The sequence below is a fragment of the Mesoplodon mirus genome, assembly GCF_964341445.2.
Source record: "Mesoplodon mirus genome assembly, chromosome: 6".
NCBI lineage: Eukaryota > Metazoa > Chordata > Mammalia > Artiodactyla > Ziphiidae > Mesoplodon > Mesoplodon mirus.
This window is the reverse complement of record NC_138982.1, coordinates 136,850,852-136,874,350: the sequence shown is the minus strand read 5'-3', so window position 1 is coordinate 136,874,350 and position 23,499 is coordinate 136,850,852. Positions and strand designations below refer to the sequence as shown.

Genomic DNA, 23,499 nt, shown 5'->3' with positions numbered 1-23,499 from the left:
TTACAGATATTTAGGGCATGTGTTGCAGGTCCCAGAATGTTGAAGACATAAATGAATATAAACTGGATAATTGGTGTGTATAACAACAGATACTGGTATTATTCAGATACACGAGTTGACAAATTACAAGACTATGTATCATTTGGTGTTGTGTGGATCACGCTATGGCCTGTGCACTGTTAAAATATGGGCATTATTTTGCAAAGGATGGTTACTGGGAGAGAAACACACTCTTTTCATAGTCTAGCTCATACGACTGAGATGAGACAGAAAACACCCCGACTTCACTTCATTCTTTTTGCAACATCTGAATATGCGTGTTCTATCTCCTGGTTGGCTGGACACGTGTTTGTGAACTCATCCCTAGCATACGCATTGTTCAAGTATCTCCAGATGCCAGTCATTTCAGAAGGAAATTCAAAATCTCTGTATCTCTTGGCCACGATCTGAAAATGAAGAGGAAATAGTCAGAAAGGGACAACCCACTAACATAGGCAGTTAGATCAGACAATCCATTCTTTTGAGGCATGTAATATATTCTCCTTCTCAAGTTGCCATGTCGTCCTATAGCCGTTCGGGCTGCTCTGAGTTGCATTTTGAGTTTGCACGGGGTATACTGAGCGTGGGACTCAAAACAGAGGCTCTACACAACCATGCCCATCAATTTATCACAGACGATCCTTGTTACCCACTGGCATGAATTTGCTCCGTACTCCAGTGGATTTCTCTTTGTGTTTCTGGCAGTTTTCTCTCCCTGTGTTCTGCTGCTGTGTTATTTTGTGCCTGAGGTTCATGTTGGATCTTCAGTTTAGATTGTGCCAGGATCACTGTGAAGTGCCCTCTCTTTTTCCTATTTGCTGAGCCTCACCTCCTGAAACCCCAAATACCTGTGTATGTTACTCCTGTGGATTTCTATCATTCTGCCCCTGACAGGATCATTTCACTGTGGGTCTACCACGTGCAGAGGATAGATTCATGAACCAAAAAATCCTTATTCTCATCCTCGTGGAAATAGTGGATGTACGGACAGGGTAGCTGAGAATGAACATCATGACAACACAATGATGGGAGATGTTTCCTCTGGCTGGAAGGGTACCGTTGGGGAATTCATCACAAAGGAGGGTATATACTGTTGGAGATAGTATGAGTTTCCTGGAGTTGCCTTAACAAAGCACTACAAGCTTGGGTGGCTTGGAACAACAGAAATGTATTCTCTCACAGTCCTGGAGGCCAGAAGTCCAAGATCAAGGTGTCAGGAGAGCCGGGCTCCCTCTGAAGGCTCTGGGGAAGGACCTGTTCCAGGTTCCTCCCCCAGCTTCTGGTGTGTGGGGGCACAGCTCCAATCTTCACATGGCGTTTCCCCTGTGCTGCTGTGTCTGTGTCCAAATTCCCCTTTATAAGGGCACCAGTCATGTTGGCTTAGGGGTCCACCCTACTCACCCTAACTAATAACATCTGCAAATAACACCTTATTTCCAAATAAGGTCACGTTCTGGGGTACTGGGAGTTAAGACTTGAACATATAAATCTGGGGGGACATGATTCATCCCATAACAAGGACCCAGGGCTGCAACAGCCCATTCTGCTTTGTTCCTTTCCATTGTATTGGCTCCTGGGACATGGGGATGGCGTGAGCATGGAATGTATCACCAATTAGAAGATCTTCGGGACTTATTTCTCAGATTTTGGAGGCCAGGAGCTATTGATGCAGTAAAACAAGACCACAGAACTTTCAGAGAGGCTCCTAAATTAACATCTTTTGCTTGAATTCAAACTTACTGACGTTAATGTCAAGAATTCTGCTTTCCTTTTGTTTGCATTTGCCTGGCTTAGCTTTGCCCCTCTTTTTATTTTAGCATTTCTGAGAAAGTTTGTTATCTATATGCCTTTCATAGACATAAGCTTGTATTTGTATTATATCTTATGAATGTAATACTTTGTTTTCCAACTTTCTGTGAATATTTCTGTGTGTGTGTGTGTGTGTGTGTTTCCCTTTCTGGTGGTTTAGAAGGTTTATGGTCTGTTTTAACTCTTCCAGTGGTTTCTTATATAACTTTAAATAATAAGAATTCTTTATTTCTTGATTTATCAACTTTAGATGATCTCTACTTACTCCTGATAATGACAAATGAGGAAATTAGTATACCTACACTTCTTTTCTTTTCTGCTCCCTTATCCTCTTTCCAATGGTGTAAAACATCCAAGTTTACTATATTCTGTTTCTTTCCAGTAGCTATAATTCCCACTGCTGTTTAGGCTTAGTTCTGGTTTTAGATTTAAATAGGTTCTATATTTATCACCAATCCTTCTATACCACACACCTTCTCTGTTTCTGGATTCTTATTATCATTTTTTATTATTTCATCATATAGCAATTTTATTTTTAAAAATGGCCCAGGAGTGTTTATTTCATTGAGACCAGAAGTCTAGGTAAAAACAACAATTTACAAGGATATAAAATTCTTACATCATACATCCTTTCTTTTAATCCTTTAACTATTAAACCACTGTTTTCTGGGTTTTAATGTGGTCCTAGAGACATATGAGGCTAGTCTGAATTCCCTCCTTGTGTAGGTGGCTTTATCTTTATTATTACTATTATTATTATTATTACCATCATCAGCATTATCATCATCATCATCTAGACACCCAAAGGGTTCTTTTTTATCCTCAAAGTTCAGTAATTTACCAAATATGTGATAGTGTGTTGATTATTCTGGGCAATATTTTTCTAATCATGACATGTTAAACTAAAGGTTCAGGTCATCCTTTAGTTCAAAATAATTTACCTTTGAGCCTTCTTTTTCTCTCTTTTTTCTTTCCTGTTCTCTTTTTTCTGATTATGGGGTCTCGCTAATTACCCTTTACCTCGTGCTTCTTCTCCATTTGATTTGGGATAATTTTCTCAGGCCCATCCTCCAATGTCTGATGAATTTCTGCCATGTCTCTTTCCACTTCTTGCTACTTCTAATATCACTTTTGTTTCTGAAATTATTTTCTTTAAGGGTGTTTTTTAGTTCTACTAGCTTAATTCTCATCTTCCTTGTGGCATTATATTTTTTGGTATCTTGTGGCTTGTCTTTGAGCGTTTTCACCAAAGGTTCTCTTTCATTTTTTTGAGGCCACAGAGAAGTATCTGTGTGAAAAATTCTTTGGTTTACTGGAGGAATCTTTATCAGATACGTGTTTCTCATCTGCCTTTTCCTCTTTTGTTCTTTCTTTAACCTTTGCCCCTCCTTTTGGATCATCTCTATCCACATAGAAATTCCACTTGGATTCTTTCTGGTTATTAACCATCTTTAAATGGGCGGATCTAGTGGACCTACCATTTGTTTAAAAACAGTGTGGCGGGCAAAGGGAGTGAAGCAGGGCAGCAGGTAGACCAATAGGGATTTTACCCTCAAACACCCGCTCATCAAACACTGCTCTATACTCTGTCCCAGGGACACATTAGGGTTAGGGCTAGAGTCAGGGTCAAAGTCAAGGTGAGTGCATCCTCCACTCTGAGGCTCACAGATTTGGAGGCGGTCACCATGGCTACACATGGAGCTCAGATAATTTACAGTCTCTCTTTTGACTCGTTCAGAGCTTGTTTCTTTTCTCCACTCAGCAGTCACAAAGCAGAATGCCACTTGTCTTCTCTCCTCCCCTTCACCTCCCCTCCTTGTACCTTTGCATTAGAGGACAGTGGTGAACATACAGATGGTGCCTCTGAACAGTTTTGCCTTCAACTCTGCCTCCACAGAGATCTCAGCTCTGTAGGGATGGTCCCTGCCTCTCTCGTGGCCCAGTCCATGCCCTGTCCTCAAACAAAGAAGTCTGGGTTGGGCATTTCAGGGCTGTAATATTTACTTTTAGAGCCATCTGAACCTTGCTGAAGATCTAGAGAAGCATGCCTAGGCTCGGTGACCCTTCACACTGGCTGAAGTTTCTAAGTCTTTGAGTGGGTGATCCATCCTTTTCTAGTTTTATGAAAGGTGGAGATAATGCTTTAGTCCTTCATAATGTTTTTGCTGGGTTTCAGGAAGGGAATAAATAATAAATTGCTCTATTCTCTCATCTTTTACCATAAATTCCTTTACACTGATTCTCATTTCCTTTCAGAAGTGCTCCATCCTGGAAGATTAGTAAGCTGCTTGGTATTTTGAGTGCTAACTGGCTTTGAAGATTTTGAAGTTAGGTTTTATATGGGAGCCATGGACTGCTTTATTTTACTCTGAAGTTTACCCCCTCTACTGACATTTTAAACTATCTTTTTTTATAGGGGCTAAATAAGTGGCAATTGATGTGTGTGTGTGGGTGTGTGTGTGTGTGTATGTATGTATTTCTCTTGCCTTCCCTAACCTCCATGTGCTTCTGTCATGCCACACTGGTCATAGCAATGATTAGAATACATTCAGTAAAGGGACTAAATAAATACATCAATAACTTGATGGAAACTGGCTCCCAAATGTCCAATTTAGAATATCTCCAATGTAGCAGGTTTGAGGGGTTCAGATGCTTTCACTAATTTTAAGTGTCAGAGGACTGGCAGAGGTACGGAAACGAACATTCACTTACAGGATCAACAGTGTCTTCAAGGCTGGAATTTCAAGTTGGTACCCTCTGAGCACAACAGGGAAGACAGAAGAAAGAAGAAAAATGTGGCAAGGACTGGGATGGAGTAGGGAAGGAAGAGAAAGGCAAGGGAATGACTTGCAGTAACCAGGGGTGGCTAGTAGCCCCCAGGACATCAATGCCACAGACTGTGTGAACCTAATCTGTAAATTTCTAAGTGCTAATTAAATGTGTTATTAGAACACAGGGTCCTTGGCTTGTATTTCCCTGTGTCTTCTCTCCCATCTCCTCTATGCTTATACCAAGGACCTAGCTCTGGAGCTGGTAGGAGTTGAATAATAAAGATGCCCCAGAACAAGGGTTGAGTTTCTTCCTGGGGCATCTGAGGCTACTGAGGACCAAGGACATAGCAACAGTGATCATGATAATAAAAACTAACACCTGTACGTGATAGACAGGCTGGGGCACTTCTGAGAGCAGCCATAGCTAAGGAGTCCAAGTGTGGGCTTGTCACAAGTCCAAGTCAACCACCTGGGAAGACAGGATGCCAAACCCGGCAGAGGTTCAGCCAAGGAGTTGTCAGCTGCTCCCCAGCTGTAGGGGGTCGGTGACAGGAACCAAACCTCTCTTGTCCCAAGACAGGGCTAGGCTTATCCTGCCCATCACCAACAATCGACTAAATTCACATTTTTTTTTCCAGGTTGGCTCAGGTTTTTTTGTTTTGTTTTGTTTGTTTATTTGTTTGTTTTGTTTTGGCCGATCGGCTTGCAGGATCTTAGTTCCCCAACCAGGGACTGAACCTGGGCCACCGCAGTGAGAGCACCAAGTCCTAACCACTGGACAGCCAGGGAATTCCCCAAGTTCACATTTTAATACTAGCAGATTCCACACACCCTCTCCAAGCCTGGAGCATGAAACACCAGGTATAATCAATGTGTTCCCTCAAGTGGCTTTCACATAGCTTTTCTTCAGGCTCTGGGGGTGAGACTCGAAAAGAGAAGCAGTGAAGATGGAGGGATGGGAGCCAAGGTCTCAGATGCTTCTTGAGAAGCTCTGAGGAACACCTGAGAATATCATCCACAGATCTGAAACTTGGGGCTTGCCTGCCTCACACAGAAACAAGCTAGATGTTTAAATTCAAGGGTCTGCATTTTAGATTGTTTCGAGGTCTGGCAAGAACACAAGTCAAAACAAAATGAAACAAAGCCCCGTTCATGGATTCAGCACCTGAGGTACGAGGAAGGACAAACCTTAATAATGTGGAGCTTGGGTAAGAGGTTACAGTCGGCTAGCGTGAGCTCATCCCCATCCAGGAACTTCCTTCCAGAAACAGTAACTTCCTCGGTGCTGTAGGCATCTATTTCATCAGGCAGAGGACTATTTAGATAATTATCCAGCTTCTTCAGGGCCTTTAAGAGGTTCCTTTCGTAAACTAAAACACAAGGGCAAAAAATGACTCACATGAGCCATGGGAGTTAGGGTCACCTCTCTCTAGATACCGAAGAAGGACTTTGTCCCTTCCTTCCCGAGACACGGCCAGTGAGCACTGGAGACTTGGGAAAGAGAGAGGTGGACTTATGAGATCGGAATAAAGGACTCCCTTCTCCCTGGAAAGTGATTCTGCCATCTACACAACACTGCTACTTCTAGAACTCATTCATTTATTCAAAAATCTTTATGGAAATCACATAAGGAAGTAAGCAGCCCTAGAAGCTTCATTCATACTGAGTCCCATGGTGCGGCAAGGAATCCCTGGTGGTGATTCTTTTCCCCTAAATATGTGGTTTTCTGGGCTCCCCACCTCTAGAAGAAGCACTCAATCTCTTGAAACCCACGTGTCAATGTCAGAGGTACTTTTTCCTCATTTCTACGTACAGATCCCTCCCCACTGTGAAACGAGTCAGAATTCCCAAGATCTTATAAGAAGCCACACCAGAGGCGGAGCGGAGGTCCCAGTAGAAAGCAGAAAACAGGAAGATGGGAGGGACTCACTCTCGTTTGCATCCTTCTTGGTGTTTTTTATAAATGCTGAGAACTTGGCAAACACATCATTTCCAGCAGAGTTAGATTCAGCGTGTTGGGTCCCCAGCTTAGGGTACCTTGAAAAATTCAAACTGAGAGTATCACAGATCAGCCACGTTTGAGTTAGGAGAATACGACGTGAGGCAGGGGAGGAAGTGACTTTCTCTGAGTGGATATCAACATGAAAACTGCCCCTTGAATGTTTGCCTAATCTTTCCATCCTCAAAGTTGAGAGCAACGCCGTCCAGGGGAAAAGCATTGGACGGACTGTTCTCATCCTGGGATGCAGGGCCCCACCTGGCCTTACTGGTCTAGTTCCCTCCCTCCTGAAATAGAGGTAATGGACTAGAAGGTTCCCTTCCAGGTCCAGCCCGCTGTGATGCTGCGTACTAACACCCGCTCCTTACCTTCCAGCAGAAATGACCCACCCACGTGACATCAGCCTACTTCCTCCCCACTTCCTGCCATCAACCCCTAATTGCCAAACCGCAGGTGCGGAGCAAAGAAATCCGAGCCACCTAAGTTCAGCGTTTCTAATCTCGCTGTGTTTTCTGTGGCACTTCACAGGTACAACTCGGGAAGTAGGTACCATGGCCAGAGGAAACCAACACACGGAATTGTCTGTGAACGGGGAGAAGTGACAAGTGAGCCGTGGACACGGGTTTCGATGAGGCCCACCTCGGGGGGGCCAGCTTCTCCTCCAGGAACTCCTCGATCTTATTCACGTCCGTCTTGACCTCACCGTCAAAAGTCATGAAAGGCGGGTTGGTGCCGGGAGCCAGGTTCTGCAGGTCCGCGGGTTTCCTGGGTGGGAGGCAAGGGCAGCATTGGCAGCACCAGCGTTTGGATCATTTCCAAGGCTGAAGTGTGTCCTCCCCAGTTTAAGAGAAACCACCCTTGAGAATTTCAAAGGCGATTGTGGGTTTACAAACTGTCCTACTGGCGAGGAAAGTGTGGCCCTTTATCTGGAGACGGAGGTGAAACGTCAACTCTCCCCAGTGTTATCAGCCAGGAGGGGTGCTCAGACAGGCTTTTTTTTTCTTTTGGTACGCGGGCCTCTCACTGTTGTGGCCTCTCCCGTTGTGGAGCACAGGCTCCAGACGCGCAGGCTCAGCGGCCATGGCTCACGGGCCCAGCCGCTCCGCAGCATGTGGGATCCTCCCGGACCGGGGCACGAACCCGTGTCCCCTGCATCGGCAGGCGGACTCTCAACCACTGCGCCACCAGGGAAGCCCCGGACAGGCTTTTGAGAGGTTCACAGCTGACTGGTAACTGGCCGAGCAGGATCTTCATGGCGCACCCTCAACCACCACTCCTTCTGGATTACGTCTGATCCCGTTCTGTAATTACTGTGTGGCCCACACTACTCCCGCTTCAATCCAGGGTCCAGACCCAGGGTGGATGTGCCTGCGATATCACCCATGGGTCCTAGAAGTGTGTGTGTGTTTGTGTGTCTGTGTCGGTGTCTGTGTGTGCCTCTGTGTCTGTGTCTCTGTGTGCCTGCATGTGTGTCTGTATGCCTGTGTGTGTCTGTATGTGTGACTGTCTCTGTGTGTGTGTCTCCATCTGTGTGTGTGTGTGTCTCCATCTGTGCATGTGTATAGGGAATTAGGTAGTTATGTCAATACTGCAGAAACCCTGTCTTACCTTTTCAAGTCCACCGTTGTCACATTAAATATAACACCCTTTAGCCAGAGAATCATAAAGAGACGCTGACAAAATGGGCAGTTTCCAATACTCTCACCATCACAACCAGCCTACAAATGGAAAAAGAAATCCTTATCAGAGCCAGTCTCACAATTATAAATGCCAGACTCTGTGATGCATGCACACAAAATCATGATGAATTTTCGTTAATGGTGATGATACTGTGAATAGCCTTCTGAGGCCCCCTCCACCAGCCTCCAAGTGGGAGCTGGGGAGACACACATGCACTCACTGAGCATCTTCTGTTCTCCTTCCCACACCTCACCACTTCCTGCCACACTGGGCCTCTGAGTAGCAGTACACAGAGGGAAAGAGTGGCGAGAGGGAACCCCCTTTGCTACTAAAGGCAAAAAAGAAAAACATGCTCTTTCCCTCCCTCCATCTCTCGATCCTCTTTAGAAGAAACACACCTCTCTTTCCAGGATGATCATGCGTAAAAACAGACCAGCAGGTTCTCCCACGGAGACACCATCCCCAGTATTCTCTACTATTTTCATCTCTAGAATGAAGGCTGGATTATACGAGTTCTTAGACCCCCGGACACTGTAAAATTTTTAGGTCCCCTCATCCGTTGGGGAGCATTTGTACTTAGATGGTAGATTGTTGCACAGTTGACATTGAGGGTGGAAGGATAGGAAACAGTGCCTCCCTGATGACCCAAGCAGGTCACATCCACACGCACATCCCCAAGACACAGGCACAGAAAAATACTGAACAGACATCCTCCTTCCTGTGGGCTTCTGGGAGAGGAGAAAGGCAGACGTTGGAGAAGAGAGGGGAGCCGTGGGGCTTCTTCCTCCTGGGGGAGTTCCCACACTCTTCTTTCTCTTCCCATCTTTCTCCACCCCATGCGTCTCTGGCAAGGTTACAGTGATAACAAAATGCTGCCGGAAAGACCAGGAGACTCAGCCAGACTCCGATGACAGAAACACAGCCATATTTAATCCAGGAAGTCCATTTCTGCCACATGCAGTTCAAGGAAAGTTGAAAGGAAAGCAGTGAATCTATAACCTGAATAACAGAAGGACACAAGGCAGAAAGTGAGCTATGGTTTGGGAATTGAAGAAAGGAAAATGATGCCTTAGAAAACTGGACAACTTAAAGAGAACTTCAGAGGTGGTTCTCTGGCATTAGGTTCCTAAGTCACCTGGAGAGGTTGTTAATAACAACATGTCCCTATAAAAGAAGAGTATAAGAGACCCCAGACCCAATGTTAAAAAGACTTGATCAGCCTCTTCACAAAAGACAAAATCCAAATGGCCAATAAGCACATGAAAACACTCTTAGCGTCACTAGCTAGTAGGGCAATGCACATTACAACCACAAATAGATTCCGCTACACACCTACCAGAATGGCTAAAGTGAAAAGATCGGACAATATCAAGTGCGGACAGGAATGCAGAGCAACTGAATTCCCATCCATTGCCAGTGAGAGTGCAAATTGGTACAACTACTCTGGAAAACTGTTTGGCAATTATCTACCCAAGATAAATATGCATTTATGCTATGACACAGCTATTCCATTCCCAACAGAAATGAGTGCTTAGGAGCACAAAAAGCATTTATATGAATGTTCTTAGCAGCTTTAGTGTAATAACCAAAACCTAAAAACAACTCAGACACCATGAAGAATAGAATGAATAAATAAATGATAGTACATTCATATGGTAGGACACGATACCACAGTGAAAAAAATTAGCTATTACTTCAAGCCACAATGTGGATGAATCTCACATACATAATGTGGAGGGAAAGAAACCAGACTCAAAAGAGTCCTGCATAATTCAATGTAGGTGAAGTTCAAACACAGGCAAACTTCACTATGTGATGGGAATTAGAAGAGCAGTTGCCTTTGGAAGCTAGTATTGTCTGGAAAGGATGAGAGGGAGGCTTCTGGGTGGTGGCAACATTCTATAGCTTGAGCTGTGTGGTGGCTACATGGTAGGTATACTGAATTGACTAAGTCTTAGTTAAGATTTGTTTCCTTTACTGCATGTTTTATTTTAATACAAAAAAGAAGCAGAAATATTAATTTAAAAAATACAGAGTCAGATTCAGTGCGTCTTGCATGGGGTCCAGGGATCTGAATTTTTAACAAGCTCCCCCAAGGTGATGTGATGCTCGTGGTCAGTGGACTCAGCCCCACTTTGGACAAGAGGGAAGGCTGGCCCAGTGATGATCAATGCATAGGACAGAATGGTTCAAACCCCCCAGTTGGATGATCTGTTGATAAGAAGACTTGCAAGACCTCCTAGTTGATAAATACAGCTGCATAAGTGTAAAGATAAAGGGTGAACTTAATACACCTGAAGAGGCACCAACAGATTCAGATTAGTGACTTCAGAGACCCCTAAGCTCTGGGTACTTGCTTCACCCCCTCTCTTCCCCCCTAGTAGAGGGAAGGGCTGAGAATCCCCCCAGCTGGAGTCTGAAGTTGCTGGAGCTTAAGGGGTGGGGGAGGTACATAGCTAGGACCCAACCATCCAAGTAGTCATAACAACTGCCCTGCAGGCGGCCCCGTGCCCACCTGGTCCCATAGCCTTATGGCCATTTTGAGGGCTGCCCCGTCTCCTCTTTGCTCTGTCCTGGAAAAAGAAACAGCGCAGAGCTGAGTTACATAAAACTCCCAGCGGCTTGCTGCTGGGGATCCCTCTTAAAACATGGTGCTTTCTTAACCACTGTAGGTTTGGGCAGAGTCATGCCAGAAAAGGGGGCCAAGGGGGGATGAAAGCACTGGGACACAAAGGCACATATTTTGGCCAGTCCTGACTTGTTCTGCAGCTTTTAAACCTCTTATTTTTATAGTAGTTACACTAAGCTCAGCAAAGTCTGAGATAAGTTCTTCAGAGTGGGGCAATTGTTTTTCTCCTCTGCCTTGTGTCTCTGACCTTGGAAATCCTGTAATAACTCATTCTGAATGCAGCAAGATCCCCGCAGAGCCCAGGCGATCTTCACCGGGCTTCTTGATGAAACTCACCTTGACCAAGAAGAGCCCTGTGCCTGGAACAGCAGCATCTGGAGAATAATTACTCTGCCGCACCCTGTCTCTTTCATGGTCTCAAACTCAAGCCAGTGTTTTCCCTTGAAGTTGCTCTCACCTTTTCCTGAATCCTGGCAGCTATTTCTTTAGGAGAAATACAAAGGAGGTAGGAGCAATACATCTTTTAAAATATACCAATGGCCTGTGTCATCCACTCCATCAAAACTTAGCCTTCTTAACAGGCTCCTTCCCAGAACTGCAGCTGGCACCTAACATGGGTGCCAGGAAGGTGGGACAACGGTCTGCACGGCCATAGTGCCCACAGCCCAGAAGATCGTGATAAAAGCCGTGATTGTACATTTCCCCCCGTGTGGCCTTCAAACAGAATTGTTGCAAGCCAGCGCAGCTGCTGGACTGAAGGCTGTTAGGCAGTTTAGAAGAATTAGCCAGCTGCCACGACTGCCCATAAAACAGGATTTACATATCCAGTGTTGCCTCATCTTAAATTGCTCTAAAATAAATGTTTTTTCTGTCTCAGCCTGTTGTACACGTGGGGGTTACGGGAACGTGGTGGAAGTGACTAGGACGCCTTGCTGCCTGATTGTATTACTTTAATGTGCTTCAGTGCTGAGTGTGCCAGCAAAAGTAAAGAAAAAGATACACCATCTCCACTGCCCATTATTGGACAACAATGGGAGAGTATCGCTCTGGGCACAGTCATCACCAGACAAGACGATGGAGTAAACACATAGACATTAGGGGCGAATAACCGACTCCGTTGCCATAATCGGGACGTTTTATCGTATGCAGTTTTATTTTCTGATGCTGATAATTCTCTCAGGCTAATTACACTCTGGGCTAAGGTTTCTCAGCAGAGTTCTCAACCTACGGGGAAATTCTGTATGTATACATTTCTGATTAAAATCGAATTAGGCAGTTTAAGAGATCAGAGTGTCTTTTGTTTCCAGTGAAGACCCAGGCACTTGGATAACCCGGATTTGGAGGTCTGCCTTTCAAATGCAACTTTGTTGAGCACCTACGACGATGGTCATTCTCAAAAGAAAAACATTGGTGCCTCTGACACGTTCTGAGAAAGTTCTGAGAAATTCTGTTCGCCACTGAGCCCAGCAGCGGCGTTCAAGTACGTTGGTAATTCTGCTAGGTCCCCCCTCACAGCCTGAGGTGTCAAGGTCCAAATGTTGCTACAGAGGTCAGCCGATCCTCTTCAGATCAGAGCCTCTCCCACCTACTCTTTGCATGTTTACTCCATTCAGAATCTATGGGGAGCATTTTTTAAAATTTCCTCTCAGTGCTTTTGGCTTCTGCCAAACGACCTTTCCAGGGCTGGTCTGTAGTTACATGGAAGGGGACCACCCACCACACCTTCCACTAAAATGACTCCCACTCACCACTCCCTTTGAGGGACCTGCCCACACCCCGCCAGACCTGACCAAGGGGTGATGACCCCCTCAAGATATTCCTGGTGGCTCCCTAGCACCCCTCCCTGACCTTCCCACCAGAACAGGTCATGCACCCACCACCTGATTCCCCACCTTCTTTCTGGTCCCTACCTTCTCTCTAGAAAATTCCATGAGGGCCTCAATGGTAAACACATTCTGAGAAGGAAGCATTTGTCCCTACTCTATGTAAATGTCATGAAAAAGCGATTTGGGGGGGTGGAGGGAAGATAAAGGAAGAGGTGATAAATTGGAAATATTCTAATTGGCTCCTTTCTGAGAACTGGCTTTCAACCAAGGAGGTAGGATGTCCATCCTGTGTGTGGGGGAGTGTTCCTGTCCCTGCAGAAAAGCAGGAGGGATCTGGGGGCAAACAGCTAATTTGGTTGGCTCCATCCCAGGGACCCAGAGAAAACTGGTGAGTAATGATGGGCCGTGTGTTTCCAATGTTCCGGAGGGACCTGAGGCTGAATAAAATCAGTAGCTGATCTGAGGAGGCCAGAGTCAGAAGACAGTTTGACGTGGGAGGCCAAGGGGAAGCCACCAGAATCAGTCCTCCCCCAGGAAGAACAATGTGGTCCAAAGGGCCTGCCAGAATGCTCCTCTGTTGGCAGCTGGTCCAGCTGAAGGCCGGACACAGCACAGCCAGAGAGAAACAGCTGCAGCCAACCAGGTGGGAGCTGACTCTGCCCTCCAAGCCCCACCTACACATTTCCCTGAATTCCTCCCGGGTCCTTTGCAGAAAGCAGACAGCCTCGCATGCTTTGGGGCCTGGTGATCGAACCTGCCCAGCACGGCCAAGCACAAAGATCTGGCCTCCAAGCTGGGCAGTCAGCCCTCCCGGTCCACAGATGCTGTCCGTGCACACGCCTCTTTACAGATGACGTCAGGGTTGCATGAGCACCTCTCGTGGAATGTGTGTGCTCTAAACTCAACCCCAGGAGGACGGGAGGGGGACCACCGTGAGCTCGGGGCACTGGAGTAGCTAGTGCTTGTAAAAAGAAATGTGGGTGCAGTGTCTGCACACGTACCCCCCAGCCTGCACCCACCATGTCTGCCTGCCATTTGGAGCAGGTCAGGACCAGGGAAACTGTCCCAACCCAGCGACAAGGCCTGTGGGACAGGTGGGGGACACTCCTCCTGGGTCTTTTCTTGCTTCCACGTGGAAGCAGGCAGAAGAGCCAGGATGTCCTTAACCCTCGACACGGGTCGAGTCCGGGACCCATCTTCCTTCATCCGGGAGGCTCCTGCCGGCCCTGGCGGAGTTCCTGGCACACAGTAAACACTCCAAGCATTACTAAGGGCCTGAATCCCGTTGCTCCCATGCCCCTGGAGCCTGGTCCACTTCAGAAAGTGCCTCCCTGGGCCTCTCTCCTCTTTCTTTGCTGGGCCAGTGCCCATGAACTTTTCCCTTTCAGAAGCTCACAACTTCTCACTACTAAGAGATCACCCAAGGAGAGTGGCATCCAACTGGAGGGGAAAGAAGAGAAGGTGGGCAGGAGGGAGGGGGAGGGGAAGAGGCGGAGGGAGGGGACGGGAGGGGAGGGGGATGGAGATGGAGAAGGAGAGGAGAGGAGAGAGGGAGGGGGGGATGGTTGAGAGAGCCCAAAGGGCCCAAGTCATGGGCAGCAAAGTCTCCCCCAAGCCTTCTGGACTAGCGGTTTGACTTAAAATGCAGTATTTAAATCAGTCAGAGACTTCCTGATTTTGAATAATCTGCAAGTTGAAAAAAACGTATAATTCTTTCCATTTGCCAGACACACTGAAGTTTCCATTTTGAGCAACATGAGGTCTCTTGGAGACAACATGGTCCAGGGGAATGGGTATGGGGCCAGGGAGAGCCAGTGTGAACTTGGGCCCCACTACTTACTACTCGAGTGGCCTCGGGCAATTCATTTGTTCTTCCTGAGCCTCAGTTTCTCCATTTAGAAAATAGGGATAAAAATCCCTGTGCCTCGCAAGATCTCTGTGTGATACACTTGAGTCTCCTGGGCACCCAATAAAGGCAGCTATTCCATCATCATCATTACTCTTCCAAATCTGAGAGCCCCAGAACAGACAATTATGGAACTTAGGGGACTTTTTAACAAGGCTCGATTCGTGTGATTTTCATGCCAAACCATATAGGCCTTAAAGAAGCACTGATTTTTTCCCCCCCAAACCTAACACCTCCTATATCTATTCCAAGTGAAAATTAACAACTGAAGTCTTTTTCTTAATTGCAAAAGCAAACAGATCTTTAGCCAGGAGGCAAATTAGCAGGGCCCTGGCCTGGCATTCGTGATTGGGAGTTACACAAACCTCTTGGGGAAAAGTCCCGAGGAAAGGGCGTCAGGAGAACTGGGTGCACCGGACCGATGGCAGGGTTGACAAGTCCAGGGAAACTGCTTACTTTTCAAGAAATGACACCCAAGGCCTCTGTCTTTTGTCTGTGATCACCTGGGGGAGAGTGGGTTCCGTGTAATAAGAGAAGAAAGCAACCACTCTTCCATCAGGACTTGGCGTTCAACACGCTGGAATTGCAGATCCACGTGGAGAAAGGCTATGCTAACTAACGTGGGGGGGAAACAAGCCATCCCATCTCTTCCTTGTCCAATAAGAATGTTTTTGAAGAAAACGCCCTCCCAAATCAGCAATATTGAAGGTGATTTTTAAAAACTAACACCTCTTGAAGACCAACTCTGATTTCAAGTATCCTTCCAAACTATTTACGGACGTGATCAGATTCAATCCTCTCAAACTCCTGTAAGATGTCCTATTTCAACTTCCATTTTACAGATGAGGAAACTGAGGCACAGAGAGACTAATAAATAACCTGCCCAAAAACCCAAACAGGATTAGGTGAACAAAGATCACTCGAGTTCTTGTCAACTGGATCCAGTTAATGGTCCCAGCTTCTTTCCAGGTCCTCACGACGAAAACCAGATCTCTCACCCTTTTCCTCAACTTCACTCAGACCCCAGCACAAGCCTTCCTCCTTTGAAATCCTTCTTGCCCGGGTCTCCGAGCCTCCCACCCAGATTCCTGCAGCAGCCTCCTGCCGGGTCTCTCTGCCTGGGCTTTCTAGCCCCTCCGATCTTTCCCCCATATCCTGGATAAGATTAACCCAGATGCCACTGTCCTTAGCTCATTCTGCTGGAATGCTGCTCAAGTGCAAATTCCAACTACGTTGCTATCAAGCAGTGTGACCAGGGCAGAGTACCTAACCTTCCAGCAGAGCTCTTTGTTCATTTACAGCATAAGGTTAATTTTACCTGCCCCTCCACGTTGGGTGAGGATGAATTAGACGTTAAGCAGAAAACACACAGAACGATGCCTGACATGCGGAAGCATTCTGTTACACCCTCCCTCCCCCTCCCTCCCCCCACCTGCCTCCGCCTTCCCTTCCCTTCCGACTCCCTCCTTCCCTCCTCTGCCTTCCCCCCTCTCTCCCCCCTCCCCCTCCCCTCCCCCCTCCACCAACTAATAGATGCCGGCCAGTCAAGCCAGTTAGTTACTCCCCTTAAATGCTGTCCTTACCTACCCCACGTCGCCTTCCTGAAATCCCCCTTGTCCACCTGCTACCACTTCACTCCTGCTCAGGTCAGGTCAGTGACTGTTTCCAGCTCTGTATCCATTTCTATGACTCTCTGGTCGGCGTTTCTTTTTGCTTGTTCTGAAGTTCACTGACAATCCAGTCGGCTCTGCCTGGTTTAGTACCAAACTGTTTCCTCATTATTTTCTGTTGGTTCCATCCCTTCAGGGAGGACCGCATCAGCCTCTGTAGAGCCGGTGATTAACTGTCTTCTCCCTGGCAGTGCCCGTGACACGTTCATTTTCCTCCAGCTCCCCTGGCAGCGTCACGGAGCATAGTCAGGCCCACGGAAGTCACTCCAGGAAAAGTCACCTTGTGGAGCCAATGGTCACTGTCCTCAAAAGTTCTAAGAAGCTCCTTGCCACGGGGAGTTCTTTTAAACACAGAGAAACCACACCCCTGAGGATGATCTCTGCAAGCCCAGCCTCATCAGCCCCATCCCCTCCCCAGCCTGCCTGTCCTGGGGCTGCTTTCTTCACCCACCCAAAAGGACAATCGCCGGGTGACCCGGTTTGCCTGCGACTGTGATTCTTATAGTCGGAAATCCCTCATCCCCACCCCCGCCCCGGTAAGTCTCAGGCAAGGTGGGACGGCTGGTCACCCTACTGTCCACCCAGATGAGAGCTTTATTTTTTGTGAGGGTCAAAAACATTATTAACGGGGCTTCCCTGGTGGCGCAGTGGTTGGGAGTCCGCCTGCCGATGCAGGGGACACGGGTTCGTGCCCCCGTCTGGGAAGATCCCACATGCCGCGGAGCGGCTGGGCCCATGAGCCATGGCCGCTGAGCCTGCGTGTCCAGAGCCTGTGCTCCACAACGGGAGAGGCCACAACAGTGAGAGGCCCGCGTGCCGCAAAAAAACAAAAACAAAACAAAACAAAACAAACATTATTAACGACCTCCTAGTAACCTAGAAGTGGGTCCTTGTTCCTCTTTCATCAGAAGACCATCAGCACAGATGATCGTAACCGACTGATCAGATTGGGTAGTTGATCTCTTGAATGCTGAGGAGTTGGGACTATCAGCTCCCCGGGAGGGAGAACAGATGAACAGAGGCTGAGGCCTTCTGGGGTGAGGAAAGGAGGCGGGAATTTAAGACAAGCCTGGCAAACTCCCCAAATTGTGCAGAGCCAGCTTATACAGGAACGGCATTTCCCCTCCCGGCTGTCAGGCCACCTTTGGGAAAGAGAAGCAGTTAAAATCGGTGGTACAGTTCAGATAGCAACTGTATCCCAGAATTGCCCAGCTCTGGGTGTGACAGACCCCAAAACACTAACTTGAAAAGATATATGCACCCCCATGTTCATTGCGGCATTATCAATAATAGCCAAGATATGGAAACAACCAAGTGTCTACTGATGGATGAATGGATAATGAAAATGTGGTGTATATATACACAATGGAATATAATTAAGCTATTAAAAAAATTGAAATCCTGCCATTAGTGACAAGGTGGATAGACTCTGAGGGCATTTGAGGACAGAAAAGACAAATACCATATGATCTCATTTATATGTGGAATCTAAAACAAAACAAAGTTCAGAGTTACAGACAACAGATTGGTGGTTGCCAGCGGGGCAGGGGGAGGTGAAATGGGTGAAGGGGGTCAAAAGGTACAAACTTCCATTTATAAAATAAATAAGTCCTGGGGATGTAAGGTACAGCATGGTGGCTATAGTTAATTAAGTGTATTTTATACTTGAAAGTTGCTAAGAGAGTAGATCTTAAAAGTTCTCACCACAAGAAAGAAGAAAATGTCATAACTATGTGTGGTGAGGGATGTTAGCTACACTTTCTTGGTGTGATCATTTCAAAATATACACAAATATTGAATCTTTATGTTGTATACCTAAAGCTAATATAATGTATGTCAAGTAGACCTCAATTAAACATTTTAAAAATAAATAAAACTAAAAACTAATTTAAATTAAATTAACAGATAAATAAAGAAACAGTCCTTCCTTGTGGATACTCTGTATGCTGGGTACCAGGCCATGTTAAACCATAGCCACTGGAAGAATCGTTTAGTATTTCAGTCAAGATCTATTCTCACTGTTAGGTTCAGCCTCTGAAGCTCTAGGTAAGAAAGAAAATAAGCAAACTGAAATGAAATCAGAACACATCCACATGGGGAGGCTGAGACTCACCTTTCCACACTTTCACATATTAATATGTGTCAACTTCCTGTTTCCCTCTAGTGGCGCTCGGTTCAGAAAACGGAGGGGGCCCTGAGAGACTGGATACCAGCAAAACGAAAGACCGACTAAGTGCCTTCTCCTTCCTCTTAAGTTAGAGGATGAAAACCTTGAATTCTTTTTGGTATTCTTGTTTGATTTGGGGGTTGTTTCTGTTTTTTTTTTCCTTATCAGACTACCTACCTTATCTGAGTATCATCAAAAAAGAGCTGAGATTTTAAAAAACTGTAATGCGGATATACGTATATTTCATAGCCCTTTCTTAAGATTAACAATCATAACCATGAGGTGCTCAAAGAGAGGGAAGCGGGCAGAGTATCACTGAGATCTAAGAAATAAAATGATGAAAAACTTTTAAAAATTGGTGGTGCAACTCAGGTGGCAAACCCACGCCAGAATAGCCCATCTCTGGGTATGACAGACACTCCAGACCAAAGGGCACCACACTAGTGGGCCAGAAACCATGACCTTCTCATCCTTAAATCCTTAACTTGATCTCAACAAAGACCACGATTTCTGTTTGATCTTCCATATTACCCTTTGGGTCAAAAAGAACAGCAAGAAATTCTGTCCCAGTCAAATAGGAAAACCTTCCAGGTATCCCCTAGGTCATCGGCTGGGAGAAACCCTGGCAGACTTGAGTGTACACCTCCTCTGAGGAATTTAGGGCTGCAAAGATCAGTGTGATTAGTAAGTATCAGCTTGGAATTCAGCTCCCACCCTCTCATTCTGAAAAAGAAGACACATAAGTCGATTCATCTTCTCAAAATAGTTCACCTAAGGCCTTAAGAAGTTCACAGATTTCAGATCTGTCACTTACAAATGTCATTAGAAACAAAATGGCTATTTTATGAAATGATGATGATGGCGATGATAGCAACTAACACTTACATAGCCTTTGCTCTTTGCAAGTCATAGTTCTAAACACTCTGCTTTTATTAACTCAATGAATCCTGAGAGCAACCCTATTAGATGTAGGTACGCTTACTATCTCATTATGCAGGTAAGAAGGTCTCACAGTCGGATTTGAGCCCAGGAATCAGCTAGAGGCTGTCTTCTTCATCCCACTCTGGACCCTGGCCCATGTCCAAATGGAGAGGCTCTAGCTCCAGCAGGGCCCCTCCTCAGCACAAAGGGCACTGGCTGGGTAGTCTGCTTGTTTGTTTTACTCCACCTCCTTTCAGTAAGGTGACTTGGAGGCGACTTGCAGGAATCCATGATAATAAAACACACAGCAAAAGCAAGTGAAAAGTGCAAAGGACAAACAGTGCTTGGGACATTTCACAGTCCTGGGGGACAACTTTGGTAGCCAAGTGGGCTGGGGGCATGGAGGGAGCCTCTGGCTGGGTGCTACATATTCTGTTCCCTCCCTAGGAAACCTATGCTAGAAGTCAAGACAACAGTGAGCTTGTCTTGTATCCCCTAGCCCCACACTTGGAGGCAAACAGTCTTCCTGCCAGCTTAACAACAGAGCACCCCCTTCCCGGACACACACAGCCATGCAGGGCTGGCATCCCCCTGTGAGAACTGGGGAGTCCAGCAAAGCTGTGCAGACAGCCCACTTCTTCTTCCAGCAGGGCAGGTAGCGTCAAGGTACTCCTTGAAAGATCCTGTCAAAACCACTCTAATCCAGTCCATCACAGCCCACCGTAGCCTGCTCCTTGTCATGTGGCCAAAAGAGTTTGGGTCTGGGATTTTTAAGGCAGGTAGAACCAAATGCCTAATCTTGGCCATAAACAGCTTTCCATAAAAGCACCAGAGTGTTGAGCACAAAGCAAGACCACTGCCTGCTGTAGAAAAAGGACTTTTTGGACTTGCCCTTCTCATTTCAGAGTCCGAGAAGGCATTGGTTAAGGACCGGTGGGCAATCTCAGAAGCAGCCAGGAAAATAACCACCCATTAACTTTCCAAGTAGGTCTATGCTTGACCGCAACTCATTCTAGCCATGGCCTGGGGTGACAATGACAGAATGTGAAAGAACAAGTTCAAAGTCTATTTGCCAGTGCAGTAGGCAGAATAATGGCCGCTCAGAGGCCCACATCCTAATACTCAGAACCCGTGAATATGTTACCTTAATGGCAAAAAAGGACTTTGCAAATGTGACGGAGGTTATGGATTTGAGATAGGGAGGCTACCCTGGGTTGTCAGGTGGGCCCAGTCTGGTCACAGGCATCCTCAAAAGTGAGAATCTTTCCCAGCTGTGGTCAGAGAAGATTTGACTAGAGAACAATGGTCAGAGAGATGAATGTTGCTGGCTTTGAAGATGGAGAAAAGGGGGCCCCAAGCCAAGGAATGCAGGTGCCCTGTAGAAGCTGGAAAAGGCAACGACATGGATCTCCCTTAGAGCCTCCAGAAAGAAATGGAGGACCACTGGTGCCTTAGTTTTAGCCCAGTGAGACCTGTGTCAAACTTCTGACCAATGGAACTGTCAAATAATAAATCTGAGTTGGTTTAAACCACCAGGTGTGTGGTAATTTGTTACAGCAGCAATAGAAAACTAATATAGCTAATGATTCCATATGGGAATCCTAAACCTTTTCCTAAGACGATGCAGTGGATCAACCACACATCAGTCACACAGAAGGAGGAACCCTGAAGTAGGCAGCACTTAGCCCTTTTCTAGAAACTTCCTGCATGAGCCTCTCCTCATTTGCCAGGGATGTGCAATGTTGTCATGTGAAGAAGCTCTGTATTGAGCCCACCAATAGCCAAGCCAAGACCACAGCTCCTCTGTGTGGACTTGTGAATTACAATAGCCTTTTTGATCTGAATTATGGGGAGGCCTGCTCATTCCTCCACGTCACCTATGGGGCCACAGAGTCTGGCGGACAAGCCCCTAACACAGGGGGCTTGACTACTTGACTCAGCAGGCTGTATATTCCCCCCAATTTTTTAATTTGGTAAAACCGATCTGAGGATACATCTGGCCAGAAATCTAACAAGGCACAGTTACAGATCATCCTCTCAGGATGAGGGATCCACCGTGACATTTTGCTCTTTTTAATCTTGGTTCCTTACTATGGTTTTTAGAACCTGCCTTCTCAAAAGGACTCTGGCGTCAGGTGTGCAAGGTCTTCAAGAGGTTATTAGCGCCTCCTAGTGGTCTTGAGATGCACTTTCTGACTTAACACCTTCCCTTTAAACACACCCATTCCTCATTAGGGTCTGGTGGAAAATGTCACAAATAAGTTTTTAGGCCCGGTAGGAGGCTAAACCTTCCCAGTTTGCCTGGGACTCAGGTTTCCTGCTACCCAGGATTGTCAGTTTTAAAACCAGGATAGTCCTGGAAAGACGAGAGTGCCTTGGTCTCCATACCCATGACCCCCTTCACACCCCATAGGAAAACTACCCAAAGAGGGCATTGTCTTCCTGTCCTTGGCACTGCAATAACCGGGTACCAAACACAATTGGGACCCAAATGGTAATGCCTTTACTAATGCAACTGTCTGTGAGAACAGCAGCTGACTTGAGCACACTTTGCTCATGATAGGAAAATAACAACTGAAGATCTGCAAGTTATTTCTGGACTCTCATTGAGGAGCCATGGGGAGAGGAGGGAGGAAGCGTGGTGGGTGGGAGAGTCGGGTCACCTATATGCTGGGCAGAGCAGACCATGAAAAAGAAATTCTGACTTTCCTAAAAGTGTTCAGATTCAGTTTGTTCAGAATTCTCTAGCTCTTTTGCAAAACTCTTTAGAAACATGCAGTTTCCTGAAAAATAAACGAACTCCCTCTCTATTTTTCTTTGTAATGTTCATAAGTTTTAAGGAGGCCAAAGGTCTGAAACTATCTATTTACAAAGATGGAAGTCTAGTGCCTTAAAGGCACTCATGTTGGTTTCGATGGCCAACTTATGAAAGTTGTATAGATCTGGGTCAGGGAAGGAGGAGACTAGGAATTTTATAATATTTTTCGTTCAATCTGAAACTAGTCAGTTAATCAGAAATATCTTAAAGGTTATTGAGGGAATTCCTATTGTGGATTTTAGAATGTTTTCCTTTTAACATTGAAAGATGGCAGAAATCAGAGGCTTTGTGATTAACTTTCCAGGTAGAAGGCAGGGATCACCTGTATGGTATGATATGTGAGTGTTGGGAGAATCCACCTGTCTAAAAATGCCCACATCATCCTTCCACAAAAGCCTGAATCTCAGAGAATTGTCTAGAAAAAAGCCACTGTCTGTTAAGAAATGGTGCTGGTTACTCCTGTCTTCCCCAGGGCCAACCTAGGGGAGGACACCAATCCCAGAAACCTCAAACCTTCCCACAAGCTGACACTGTTTGTCCATTTCCTCATACACAGCATGAAAGGGTCCATTTTGGCAACACTTTCTATGCCTTTACAGGTGTTTGCTGAAGTGGCAAAGTCGTTAAAGTTCCTTTTGTAAAGGTATGCTTGTCAGATCTCATTCCAAAAATTCAAGGCACTTTTAAGAAGCCATATTAATTACTACAGCTGGTCACTATAGCTATGAAAGGTATTCAAAATATAAAATTAAATCCCAAAGACCTTGAATAACCAAAGAAATCTTGAGAACGAAGGTCAAAGCTGGAAGCTCACGCTTCCTGATTTCAAACTACATTACAAATCTATAGTAATCGAAATAATATGGTATTGGCATAAAACCAGACACATAGATTAGTGGAAACAGAATTGAGAGCCCAGAAATAAACCCACGCATGTATAGTCAATTAACTTACAACAGAGGAGGCAAGAATATACAACGGGGAAAGGACAGTCTCTTCAATAAATGGTGTTAAGAAAACTGGACAGCAACATACAAAAGAATGAAACTGGACCACTGTGTTACATCATAAACAAAAATTCATTCAAAATGGATTTAAGACTTGAATGCAAGACCTGAAACCACAAAACTCCTAGAAGAAAATATACACAGAAGGCTCCTTGACATCAGTCTTGGTGACAATTTTTTGTATTTGACACCAAAAGAAAAGGCAACAAAAGAAAAAATAAAAAGTGGGACTACATCAAACTAAAAAGCTTCTGCAT

The 23,499-nt window shown here is 45.9% G+C and overlaps 1 protein-coding gene across 1 annotated transcript in view; it reads right to left on the bottom strand.

Moving 5' to 3' along the window:
* Positions 1-284: 284 nt before the first annotated feature.
* CLIC6 (chloride intracellular channel 6) overlaps positions 285-23,499 on the bottom strand; it is a gene marked incomplete at both ends in the record, with an annotated part of 41,788 nt that continues 18,573 nt past the window's right edge. The window contains 5 exons of the mRNA XM_082625272.1: positions 285-446; positions 5,808-5,989; positions 6,550-6,656; positions 7,258-7,383; positions 8,227-8,336. Of these exons, the coding sequence (XP_082481398.1) occupies positions 285-446; positions 5,808-5,989; positions 6,550-6,656; positions 7,258-7,383; positions 8,227-8,336 (687 nt within the window). The remainder of the gene's footprint in view (positions 447-5,807; positions 5,990-6,549; positions 6,657-7,257; positions 7,384-8,226; positions 8,337-23,499) is intronic.